This window comes from Rutidosis leptorrhynchoides, chromosome 8 (assembly GCF_046630445.1).
Source record: "Rutidosis leptorrhynchoides isolate AG116_Rl617_1_P2 chromosome 8, CSIRO_AGI_Rlap_v1, whole genome shotgun sequence".
Lineage (NCBI taxonomy): Eukaryota > Viridiplantae > Streptophyta > Magnoliopsida > Asterales > Asteraceae > Rutidosis > Rutidosis leptorrhynchoides.
The window spans coordinates 89,615,796-89,628,780 of NC_092340.1; the positions used below are offsets into that span (position 1 = coordinate 89,615,796).

Sequence of the window (12,985 nt, forward strand, 5' to 3'; positions counted from 1 at the left end):
TTACAAGTAAATCTATATCCCAAATGGCAATATCTTAAAAAGGTACTAAAACTTAAAAAGACGTCGCAAAATTCTAAAACACCTAAATCTTAGTGTAAAGAAAAAGCACTTAAGGGATTTTACGGCAAGGCCTAAAAATCTATAAATAAAAATAACTATGGCAAAAACTAAGTTTAAAACTAAATACGAGCGAAAAATACAAATATTACGCTAAAACAATTAAAAAGAGACAAAATATAAAAATATACTAAAAGTTGTAAAAAGTACAATTTTTATAAAAATATTATTTTTATATTATTTATTTTATAAAATTATTAATTTTTATATATTAATAAAACTAAATAAACTTAATATTACAAATTAAATAAATAAAACTAAATTAATTAAAATTAATTAACTAATCAAACCCTAATTAGGTTTTAAAATTAATAATAATAATAATTATCCCGTAATTAATGCTGTTAGGGTTCCTGTGTGGCCCGTGTCAGACGGCTCCGCGAGTCGCGGTACCACGTGGCAATAAACGCCGCGAGTCGCGGGATTCCAAATTTCAGATGACAGACTGATTTAAATTCGACGCGTTTTTGTTTTTTTTTTATGTTTTATATTTTCTGTTTTAATAATTAAATAAAATATTTATAAAAACTAAATAAAAACTTATGTTTTAAAAACTAAAAAAAATAGAAATACTCTATAATTTTATAAAAATCTTAAAAATAGATTTATATATATATATTTTTTTTTCTTTGATTTTATGTTTTAAATAAAAACAAAATATTTAAATAAAACTTATATTTTTATAAAATAAAAATAAAGAAACTTTATAAAACTTAAATATTTAACAAACTCTTAAAAACATTTATATTTTTGTTTTCTTTTTATGTTTTCGAATAATTAACACGTATTTTTACAAAAACGTATTTTTTTTTATTATGTGTGGCGTTTCGCTTCGGCGATCCCCGGCAGCGGCGCCAAAAATACTTGATGTTATGCGAGGTGTATATGAAATAGCTTATATTTTACTAGGAAATACTATTAAATACGATACAATTTTACACAAGATATTTATTTATTTAGAGAATGGATATACTTAAACCTTGCTACAACACTTATAGGCAGTGTACCTAATCGTACAGTAGTGTAGTTTTTAGTAAGTCCGGTTCGTTCCACAGGGAATCTTTTAATCAAAGCTTAACGCTATATTAGTTTAATTTATAAAAATACGAATATATATATATATATATATATATATATATATATATATATATATATATATATATATATATATATATATATATATATATATATATATATAAGTAATATTATTATTATAAAGGGGGGTTTTACCGTTTAATGACCGGTTTGTCGATTTTAAAAACTTAAGTCGCAGTTAAAACCAAATGTAAAATATTAAAAATAAATACAAGACTTAATTTAAAGCGTAAAGTAAATAACGATAATGAAATTGTGATAAATAAAAGTGCGATAAAATAAACTTGCGATAATTAAAAAGTACGATAATTAAAAGTGCAATTAAATACAATAACAATAAAATAAAGTGCGATAATTAGAAGTGCAATTAAATATAAAATAAAGGAAATTAAATATGAAATAAAAGAATTTTGCTTATTTAAACTTCCGTAATCATGATGTTTGACGTGTTGATTTTAGCTTTATGCCCATGGGTTAATTGTTCTTTGTCCTGGATTATTTAATATGTCCGTCTGGTTTTTGTCCATAACAGTCTATCAGTCATAAATATAAAGTGCGAGTGTCCTCGTCAAATTATCTTTATACCCGAAGTTAAATATTCCAACTAATTGGGGACTTAAACTGTAACAAGATTTTAATACTTTGTTTAATAATTACACCAGGTTATCGATTGCGTGTAACCCAAGGTTTTAATACTTTGTTAACAATTATGCCAAGTGTCCTTGTACATAATTTCACCCCTCTTTTAATAATTCCATAGACTATTAATCCATTCCCGTGTCCGGTTAAATGAACGATTATTCGTACATATAAATACCCCGCCCATCGTGTCCGATCGAGTGTACATGGTTATTTATAGGGACATCCAATTGTAAATCTTTATATTAAAATTAACAAATTATCATTTAGTTAAACAAATATAAAGCCCATTAATAGCCCATAGTCTAATTTCTACAAGTGTCGTTCTTTTGTCCAAACCCCAATTATGGTACAAAGCCCAATTACCCAATTTTAGTAATTAGCCCAACATCATGATTACTTCGTTTTAAATAAGCATAATAATAACTTAGCTACGAGACATTAAATTAAAAAGGTTGAACATAACTTACAATGATTAAAAATAGCGTAGCGTTACACGGACAGAATTTCGACTTACACCCTTACAACATTCGCTAACATACCCTTATTATTAGAATTAAAATTAAAATTAAAATTAAAATTAAAATTAAAATTAAAATTAAAATTAAAATTAAAATATAAATATAAATATTTACGTATAGATATAGAGAGATTGATATATGGATATTTTTTTCGATCAAACTGCGTTTGCTTTTATAGGCAGTTTTTGAAATTGGGGCTCCGCGAGTCGCGTAATTTTTTGCCTTCAAACTCCGCAAGTCGCGGAGTTTGTAATTCCAGCTCACCCAGCTTTGGCTCTTTGTTTGTCGACGGATTATATAAATAAATATAATATATAAATAATTTTAGTAATTATTTAAATATTATATTATATTTATGTGCATCGTTGACTTGTAATTTTTAGTCCGTTGCGTCGAGCGTTGAGAGTTGACTCTGGTCCCGGTTCCGGATTTTTGAACGTCCTTGCGTACAATTTAATATCTTGTACTTTGCGTTTTGAATCTTGTACTCTTGTAATTTTGAGACGTTTCTTATCAATAATTGGAACCTCTTTGATTGTATTTTGTACTTTTGAGCTTTTTGGTCGTTTGCGTCTTCAATTCGTCGAACCTGCCTTTTGTCTTCACCTTTTATTATTTAAACGAATATCACTTGTAAATAGAACAATTGCAACTAAAAGCTTGTCTTTCTTGAGGGATAATGCTTTGAAATATATGTTCGTTTTTAGCATTATCATCTTTACACGGCGTGGGTTTTCGGCCTGTGTATTCATATTTAACTTAGCGTTGTGTATTTACAGAGGGAAAATGGCTCATGTCTTAAGCGCCGTTTTAGATGTCGTTGTCTTAAGCGTTTTTTAAAAAGTGTCCGTTTCGAACGTAGTTAGTTTTGTTTTGTTCATAAAAATTTTTCGCGTGTAACGGTGATGTCGGAAAAATTTAACTTGCGGCGAACAGAAAGATACGGGCTATCGTTATGTTAAGCGTTTTTTAAAAAGTGTCCGTCTCGCATATAGTTAGTCCCGTTGGGTTCGTGAGACTTTTTCAAGTTGAACGGTGGTCTCGGAAATATTTAACTCGCACCGAGCGAGAAGATAGGGCATGTTATAAATTCGGGGGAGTTAGTTTCTTTTATTTTAATAAAATTATATGTTTACACTTTCTACCCTTGAAAAAGTCTAAACTTGAGGGGCTGTTGTGTAAAGTGAGCCGAATTTGAGAGACGGTTTGTAGTGTGAACGCATACTTGAAACTACAATCTTAATCAGCTAAAACTACACAATAAGACATGACTTTTAGTATATAAGGGATAATAATGTAACACTTAAACTTATTTGAATTATTATATAGGACTTCTAAAAAATAAACTAATATTGTAATCAACATATTATGAGGGTGGTTATTGTGCACCACACATAACAAATACTAATAAGCATTTTTTACCAGTATAATTGATCATGTTTTGTACAAATATATATTTTTAATATAACGTATGTAATTAAATAATACACTTCCGTAAACTACTCCAAATCAATATTGCAAAAACTTTCACCGCCGCAACGCGCGGTTACCTCATCATCTTGTTTAATTACATTAATTACTACTGTACTAATTATATAAATGAATATACAAGTATTAATACGCCACCGCCGATGGTATTGGTCTTTCTTATATAGTTGACAATTTTTGAAAAAACTTCTAACACATACGGAGTAGTTAGGGAAAATTACAAGGAGTATCAGCATAATTTAATTATGTCTAATTAAAAGTTTCTAAGTCCTCGGTCACGAAAATTACTGAAACAGTGCCACACGGGTTCGTTTGAATTGCCAATGCTCTTCATGACCCCTCAAAAAATTGGCGGTAACCATTGACTGAATCAATCGTTAATTTGGTTAATACAGATGCAATGCGCGCAAGCATATGGATGGTAACAATTCATAAAAGCAATGCGAGAATGATCATGTATTAGGGTTTTTCCGTCGAATATGTAAACTAATGTCTCTACAAACCAAACCAAACCTATATTTGTATCTGATGATGATGCAACACCCACCTGCATATATTAAAACAGAGAACTGTAAATTCACGTCAAAGGCGGCGGGAAGCATGCACATGCTAAAATCCGTGAAACTACTGAAAAATAGCTTCTAAATGATGTGAGTTTTTATATTTGACTTTCATTTACTGTGTCAGGACATAAAATTAGGGCTTTTTGTTGTAGTAATATGAATGATTTTTTTGTGAGTTGGTTATATATAGATGAAGGCAATGAGGTTGAAAGAATTGGCAAGTGAGTTAGAGAAACAGCGAAAGAGTAGTAATGGTGATCAAAGGAAAAATGTGATTACAGATGAAAGCTAAACAGACGAATTCATTAGATACAGAAGGTTTTGGCGATTCCACTTAGTGGGGTCTCGAAATTTTTTTAAATACTAATTATATTAGGTTGTTATTTTAGTGATAGTTTACCTTAAGAAAAATTAGAAATTCGAAAAATATATGGGACCCGAGTAGTATAATTTAGTGGTGTTTTCAAAAGAATAACTATAGATTTACAAAAATATATGGGATCATACATTTAATTTAGTGGTGTCCTTTTTTTCTACTAAAAATTTTCAAACTAGCGGTGTCCCGTGAATCCACGCCCACGAGTTTATACTTAGAACGCCTCTGGTTTTGACCAATTAGTTTTAGATGCAATGTATACAATTGTCTCATATTAATGTATGCCTTTTGTTATAGTAGCATGGATCTAGATGATGTGATTATTTTATTGGAAAATGTTGGCAGCTTAGATTGAGGCAGAGGAAGACGGAAGTTTTATTGGTGAAGTATCAACATCAGGGGGTAAGATTCATGTTGAATGTGAGGATAATGACGGTGATGAAGAGATGTTAATTGTAAGTTTTAAGTTAATCCTTGATGACTAAACCCATAAGTTTTACGTTTGATCATCTATATAACATCCTATCAATGGGATTGATTCTACAGCCAACACTGCAAAGGAAGGTTGATCCAACTGTTTTAGTTCCATTATGTAGTAACAAGCAATCGACGTGTTCAATAAATTCAGAAAGGCATTCTATGAAGATGTTGATACATTTAGAGATGTGATGGGACGTGTACGTACGAGTGAAAAATAATATGACAGCAATTGGAATTTGTATGACTCGTGATCTGTAGAGGAACTTGAATCTAATGAAAGTAATGGAACAGTATTACGGAGTAGTTTGAACCAAGCAACATGTTGAGTGTGACTGCATTTTCATGTAAACTTCCAGAAAGTTCTAAAGAAGCAAAGGTACGATCGACTAACTTGTTTATATTGAATAGTTTATTCATTATCATTATTATCCAATCACAACCATTACTTAATAAAAAATCTCACCTCAAGTGATGCCTAATCTTATCAACAAATTCGGAGTTTGTTTTGTCACGCATATTATGTGCATTTTTACTTCAAAATAGTTAAACCCCGGTGATAGGTAAAATGTAGCATACAAACGAATTCTATACCATCCATGCATATTGTTTCAAGTGTTTGAACAAATGATTCAATCTCATCAAAACAATTATTCAACTGTCTTTCCTCTTTCAGTAATGTTATTCCCGAACTTAAACGATATCTCTCAAAATTAAACCATGATTCGCCTTATCACGTCTTTTGTAAAGTATCTTGTTTTGTCAGTCATCAAACGCTTGATCCATGATGATTTTCATGACATTTTTCAAAAGATGAAACCTGTTGACAAGCTTCTATTTTTGGTACTTGCGTATATATAATAATTTTTATTTTTATGATGTATGTACATAATTCAATTCTAATGATTTGTACAGATAATTCATGGTCTTGATAGGTTTGGGATGAAGTGGTACCGGTTCCCTGTATTTTTGGGGTTGACGTACCTAGCGACACGTAGGCATCTACATAACAACTACAGTTTAGTTAATGTTGGGGAAACACCCATAGGTACTAGCTTCAATCCTGACGACTTCCCTTATCGGACCGCTAACGGAATGTTCAACGATCCTTCTGATCACGCTGCTGGTAGTGCAGAAATTTTCTTTGGCCGAAACATGCCCCAAGTTGATGGCCGAAAAATGGTATATCAATTTTCAAATTTTCGTTTTATATCTCATAACCTAAACATTTTTTCAACCCCGGCCATTTTCTGTCAATTTGAATTGGTCTATTTTGATCATGCCTAGTTGTGATTTCACTCAAGTGTTGTTTGTTTATCAGTTTGCAGATGTCAGAGGTTATTATGTCTTATACACTTTTACTGCAAACTTTTGTTTTTTTTTGAAGACATAAGATAGAATAATTTTATATTATGTCTGTGAACTCGGAGACTTAGAAATATGATTCTAGATTTATGCAAGTTAAAAGGATCTTTTTAAAACTATTCAATATATACTGAAGTACTAGATTTATTTTAGTTGTTGAAGCCGAATCCTATGGTGGTAGCAACAAAGCTTTTGGCACGCAAAAAGTTCGTAGACACGGGAAAACAATTCAACATGATAGCTGCTTCATGGATTCAATTCATGGTGCACGATTGGATGGATCATCTCGAGTCAACTAAAGAGGTTTGACTACTTCAATACTTCATCATCATATGACATATGATTATGATGTACTAACACGTACTTGATCGTGGATTTCAATCGCAGATTGAGCTTAAAGCATCTTCAGAAGTGGCCAATGAATGTCCACTCAAATCATTCAGATGTTACAAGACTAAAAAATTCAATGCCGGTTTAGATAAAAACAAGAAAGGTCATGTAAACATTAGAACTTCATGGTGGTACGAACAATTCGATTAATGTACCGAACGCTTTTTTGTGGAACAATATCAATGTACGTAATGTTTGGTGTTGTGTAGGGACGGGAGCTCGATATATGGAAACAACTCTTCCCAATTGCAACAAGTGAGAACCTACATAGACGGAAAGCTTAAAATCGAAACAAACGGTTTGCTACAACATGACGATGATGGATTACCGTTAGCTGGTGACGTTCGTAATAGTTGGATTGGTGTATCCACATTACAAGCCCTCTTCATCCTCGAGCACAATGCCATTTGCGACACATTAAAGGTACAATCTTTATACTATTTGAATCAATTATCGATCATTTGTATGTGTATCTCAACTAAAACTGTTAAATTTCATTAGGAAGAATATAATAAAATGGATGATGAGCATTTATATCGTCATGCAAGACTGGTTACAGCTGCAGTGGTGGCCAAGATTCACACTATCGATTGGACCGTTCAACTTCTTAAAACCGACACCCTTCATGCTGGAATGAGTGCTAACTGGTAAATAAAACTCTAATTATAATTTTATTTGGTTGTTGATTTTCTTGATTAAAAATTGGATTTTGATTAATTTAGGTATGGTCTACTTGGGAAAAGTTTTAAAGAAAAATATGGACATGTTGGAGGATCATTTTGGGGAGGTCTTGTAGGGTTGAAAAAACCGAATAATCATGGGGTGCCTTACTCATTAACTGAAGAGTTTACAAGTGTTTATAGATTACATTCTTTAGTACCTGATGAACTTGTCATCAGGGATATAAATTCATCACCAGGCCCTAATAAGTCTCCAAAATTGAGCTACAAGTAAGACTTTTACATAATCTATTGATCTCGATTAGTTTTTTCATCCAAGATCCTAAAAATCACATACTAAACGTCGTAAACTGATACAGGGTTGACATGGTAAATTTGACTGGGAGAAGAGGGGAAAAAGAATTATCAAGAATTGGAATTGCAACACAAATGGTATCAATGGGTCATCAATCTTGTGGGGCACTCGAGCTATGGAATTATCCGGTGTGGCTCAGGGACGTTGTACCTCAAAACGCCGATGGCATAGATCGTTCCAACCCTGTTGATTTAGCCTCTCTCGAAAGTAAGTTTTTTTTTCTTCGGGCAGTGTAAACCTTTGTCCTGTTTTTTTTTTTTTTTTTTTTTTTTTTTTTTTTTTTCATTAAGCAAGGCCCCAAGGTGTAGCCAGTAGGAATTGAACCTGGGTCTTCTTTGAAGATTCTCAAGCATCCAACCACTAGGCCAGCCCTTGGCCCTTGAGGTTATACCTTTTGTCTAGTTAGTTACACAAATAAACATGTGGTGATGTAGTTTACAGGGATAGGGAGCGAAACGTGTCAAGATACAATGAGTTTCGTAGATCACTATTCTTGATTCCAATATCCAAATGGGAAGATCTAACGGATAATATAGAAGCAATCAACACATTGAACGAAGTGTACGGTGATCAAGTGGAACATCTCGATTTGTTGGTGGGATTGTTAGCCGAGAAGAAGATCAAAGGGTTTGCGATAAGTGAGACGGCGTTTATCATTTTCCTCATCATGGCGACAAGGAGACTCGAAGCGGATAGATTTTTTACTAGCGATTTTAACGAAAAAGTGTACACGAAAAAAGGGTTGGAATGGGTGAACACAACTGAGAGTTTGAAAGATGTGTTGGATCGACATTACCCTGAGATGACTAATCGATGGATGAACTCGACTAGCGCGTTTACAGTGTGGGATGCTCCACCGGATCCTAAAAATCCCGTACCGGTTTATCTTCGAATCCCTAAATGATTTTTCTGTCATATTTTTTTATATATACTATACGTATATATGTCGTGTTAATTACGTATAAGTATTTGTTACAAGGATATTTGATTTTAATTAGCTATGCACACCAGAAAATAACAAGATTAGTTGACAGTGTGAAGATAAGGTGATTGTGAAGATAAGTGTGGAAAAACAGAATTGAATAGTCTGAATTTTGTATTGATCGTGTAACAGAATTTTTATGCTTTTTAAATTGATTATTAAAATGATACAAGGTGGCTATATTTATACACAAAGCCTCAACGGCTATAAACCTCTAAGGCAAGGAGCCTAAGTAAGTTTAGAAAGTGCTAGCTGTTGCTTGCTGTAATGAGCTGTACCTGATCCCAAATCTTTAATTTTATTTTCTAACACTCCCCCGCAAGTTAAATAGTGGGATTTCCGATATTTAACTTGAAGAGCACATCTTTGAAGAGTCTTCCATTAACAGACTTTGTTAGAATGCCTGCTAGTTGGTCTTCAGATCTGACATATGGAAGAGAAATTACTTCGGCTTCGAGTTTTTCTTTAATGAAGTGTCGGTCTATTTCGATGTGTTTGGTTCGATCGTGTTGAACTGAATTTTCTGAGATTGCGATTGCTGCCTCGTTATCACACATGATTTTTATGGAACTACTTGGAGGGAAGCCGATCTCTGTTAAAAGTTTCTTGATCCATAAAGCCTCGGTTACACCACGAGTAATTCCTCGAAATTCAGCTTCAGCACTTGATAGGGCGACAACTTTTTGTTTCTTACTTTTCCAAGTAACCAAGTTTCCTCCAACAAGTGCAAAGTATCCGGATGTTGATTTCCTATCACCCTTCTCTCCTCCATAACCCGCATCAGTGAAGATTTGTGCTTCTAAGTGATTGTTTTTCTGGAACAAGACCCCATCCCCTGCCGTGCCTTTGAGATACCTGATAATCCTCCATACTGCATCCATATGATGTTGTTGGGGTTGATGCATGAATTGACTTACAACTCCAACAGAATGTGCTATATCAGGACGAGTATGAGCTAGGTAGATAAGTTTTCCCACGAGCCTTTGATATTGACTTTGGTTAGCTGCTTTGACCTTGGCCTTGTCTTCTATATATAATCTCTGGTTCGGGATCATAGGAGTGTCTGCGGGTTTGCAGTCGACCATTCCTGTTTCAGCAAGAAGGTCAAGTATATATTTCTTTTGACATATGAAAATCCCCCTCTTAGAACGTAAGACTTCGATTCCCAAAAATTATTTAAGTCCTCCTAGGTCTTTCATTTCAAATTCTTTAAAGAGGTTAGTTTTTAAGTTTGCAATTTCTTCTTGGTCGTTTCCTGTGATAATCATGTCGTCAACGTAAATAATGAGACATGTGATAAGGTTCCCTCTTTGTTTTAGAAAAAGAGTATGGTCGGAGTTACTTTGTTTAAAATCGTAATTTTTCATAGCTATAGTAAAACGCCCAAACCAAGCCCGAGGGGATTGTTTTAATCCGTAAAGAGATTTTTTAAGATGACAAACTTCCCTTTCTTTGAAGTCTGATGTGAAACCGGGAGGACCTTCCATGTAAACTTCTTCTTTGAGTTCACCATGAAGGAAGGCATTTTTAACATCAAATTGGTGGAGTGGCCAGTCTTTGTTTGCAGCAACAGAGAAAAGAACTCTAATAGTGTCGATTTTTGCAACTGGGAAAAGGTTTCTGAGTAATCAACACCGTAAGTTTGAGTATACCCCTTGGCAACAAGCCGAGCTTTGTACCTTTCGACAGATCCATCGGCTTTGTGTTTGATTGTGAATACCCATCGACATCCAACTGGTTTCTTTGATTCTGGAAGAACACATATTTCCCACGTATTATTTGTTTTTAGAGCCTCCATCTCTTCTTCCATTGCTTTTCTCCATTTTGGTGATTTTAGAGCTTGTTCAATGGTGGCTGGGATTTGTTCAGAGTATAATGCGGAAGTGAATTGTTTGGCCTTTGTTGATAAATTTCCTTTGACGATGTTCGCCATCGGATATCTTGATCTTCGGGGTTCCCTCTCAGGTGAGTACCTCTTTGGTGGAACGCCTCGGGTTGTCCTTGGAGGAAGAATGTATTGAGATTCAGTTTGTTGTTCGGGTTCTGATTGCTGTTTGGGTTCTGTTTGTTGTTCAGGTTCAGTTTGTGGTTCACTATCATTCTGTGGTTCAAGTTCAGTTTGTTGTTCGGGTTGACTTGTACTATTTTCCTGTACTGGCAAACTTCTTTCATTTTCAAGATTAGTAGTATCAGTTTCAGAAAACTCTGTACTTTCCTCAGTATGGTCAGTATGGTCAGGGAGATCTTCAGCTGTGGTACTGATGGATGGAGTACTATGAGTTACTTCTTCTGATGATGGTATGTCTAGCCAACTCACATTGTCATCAGATGTCGTCTCCCCCTGACTTGTGTGTTGGGTAGCATAGAAGAACTCGGTTTCCAAGAAATCACAGTTCATAGTAGTGAACATGTGTTTTTTCTTAGGGCTGTAGCATCTATATCCTTTTTGATTTACACCATACCCGACAAAGACACATTTTTCAGCACATGCTTCCAGTTTAGTTCGTTCTTGCTTAGTAGTGAACATGTGTTTTTTCTTAGGGCTGTAGCATCTATATCCTTTTTGATTTACACCATACCCGACAAAGACACATTTTTCAGCACATGCTTCCAGTTTAGTTCGTTCTTGCTTAGGTATGTGAACAAAGACAGAACAACCAAAAATCCTTGGTTTTAGAGTAAGATTGGACGGTAATTCATGAAATTTGGAAAGGGTTTGAAGTGGGTTTTGAAGATCAAGAACTCGGGTAGGAAGTCAGTTTATAAGATAAGTTGCCGTGGCAAGTGCTTCTGGCCAAAAACTTTTCGGAACATTTGATTCTATTAGGAGAGCCCGTGTCATTTCTAAAAGGATACGATTTTTCCGCTCAGCTACCCCATTTTGTTCAGGGGTATGTGCACACGATGTTTGATGGATTATCCCTTTTTCTTGACAAAATTGTTTCATAGATGAGTTAACAAATTCCCCCCCATTGTCAGATCGTAAAATCTGAATATTTTGTTGAACTGAGTTTGAATCATTTTATAGAATAACGAAAATTTATCGAAAACTTCATATTTATTTGCCAAGAAATAGGTCCAGGTCATCCGTGTACAATCATCAATAAAAAGTAAAAAATATCGAAAGTTCTTTCCCCCATTAATTAGAACTGGGCCCCACACATCTGAGTGAATCAATGAAAAAGGAACATTTTTCCTTGAATTGTTAGGTTTAAAAGTATTTTTATGATTTTTTGCTAAAATACATGTTTCACAAGTTAGTACGGAATTTGGTGGAAATAATTTTGGAAATAAAAGATGTAGATAACTTGCAGATGGATGACCTAACCTTCTATGCCATAACCAAGCTTCCCTATTAGTTGTACCGTGTGCAAGCATCACGGTACCTTGTTGGGAGACTTCGTCCACATAGTAAAGACCCTCCCTCTCAGTGCCACGCCCAATGATTAGCCCTGTCTGAATATCCTCTAAGATACAGAATGTCGGATATAATTGGACTTTGCAATTTAATTCTTTAGTGACGTGACTGACAGATAGTAGTTTATGAGATAAATTTGGAATATAGAGGCAATTAGTTAATTTTAAGTTTGGAGTAATTTCAATTTTTCCTCCTCCTTTTACTTGGACTACCCCTCCATTTGCGGTTTAAATTTTATTTATTCAAGGATTTGATTCAGAACAAAAATTGTTTTATCGTAAGTCATGGTGTCGGTGGCACCACAATCAAAAATCCATTCGTGATTTTTTGTTTTATTTGTAACGACATTCGCATGTGCATAATTATCCTTTAAAAACGAATTTTTAATATGTTTATCTAAATAGTTTGAAGTTGAGGGCTTATTCTCTACTTTATTATTAACCAAGGGCTCTTTATAAAACTGTTGGTTATATACAGATTTATTTAGGGAACAAAAATTATTAGAGGGGTCTTTAAGTA

At 33.9% G+C, this 12,985-nt stretch overlaps 2 protein-coding genes across 3 annotated transcripts; one reads left to right on the forward strand and one right to left on the reverse strand.

The window, feature by feature from the left end:
* Nucleotides 1-5,750: 5,750 nt before the first annotated feature.
* On the forward strand, nt 5,751-9,032 carry LOC139861909 (alpha-dioxygenase PIOX-like). 2 transcript variants are annotated; one of them, XM_071850434.1, is made up of 9 exons: nt 5,997-6,119; nt 6,192-6,458; nt 6,795-6,944; nt 7,029-7,162; nt 7,241-7,454; nt 7,533-7,678; nt 7,754-7,981; nt 8,071-8,273; nt 8,501-9,032. In XM_071850434.1, the coding sequence occupies exons 1-9, from the start codon at nt 5,997-5,999 to the stop codon at nt 8,968-8,970; spliced, it is 1,935 nt and encodes a 644-aa protein (XP_071706535.1). In that variant the 3' UTR covers nt 8,971-9,032. The 2 variants fall into 2 exon arrangements, with proteins under 2 accessions (XP_071706536.1, XP_071706535.1); XM_071850435.1 differs by lacking the exons at nt 5,997-6,119; nt 6,192-6,458 and adding an exon at nt 5,751-5,777.
* Nucleotides 9,033-9,371: 339 nt separating this feature from the next.
* Nucleotides 9,372-10,133, reverse strand: LOC139863610 (secreted RxLR effector protein 161-like). Its single transcript, XM_071852223.1, has one exon. It carries the CDS (start codon nt 10,131-10,133, stop codon nt 9,372-9,374), a length of 762 nt encoding a protein of 253 aa, XP_071708324.1.
* Between the last annotated feature and the right edge of the window lie 2,852 nt (nt 10,134-12,985).

Excerpts from the sequence above, each read along its gene's own strand:
- LOC139861909 (XM_071850434.1), top strand. The coding sequence starts at position 5,997 with ATGATTCGCCTTATCACGTCTTTTGTAAAGTATCTTGTTTTGTCAGTC. Across the intron at positions 6,120-6,191 it reads TTGACAAGCTTCTATTTTTG|ATAATTCATGGTCTTGATAG; the intron begins GTACTTGCGTAT and ends TGATTTGTACAG. Across the intron at positions 7,679-7,753 it reads GCTGGAATGAGTGCTAACTG|GTATGGTCTACTTGGGAAAA; the intron begins GTAAATAAAACT and ends TGATTAATTTAG.
- LOC139863610 (XM_071852223.1), bottom strand. The coding sequence starts at position 10,133 with ATGGTCGACTGCAAACCCGCAGACACTCCTATGATCCCGAACCAGAGA.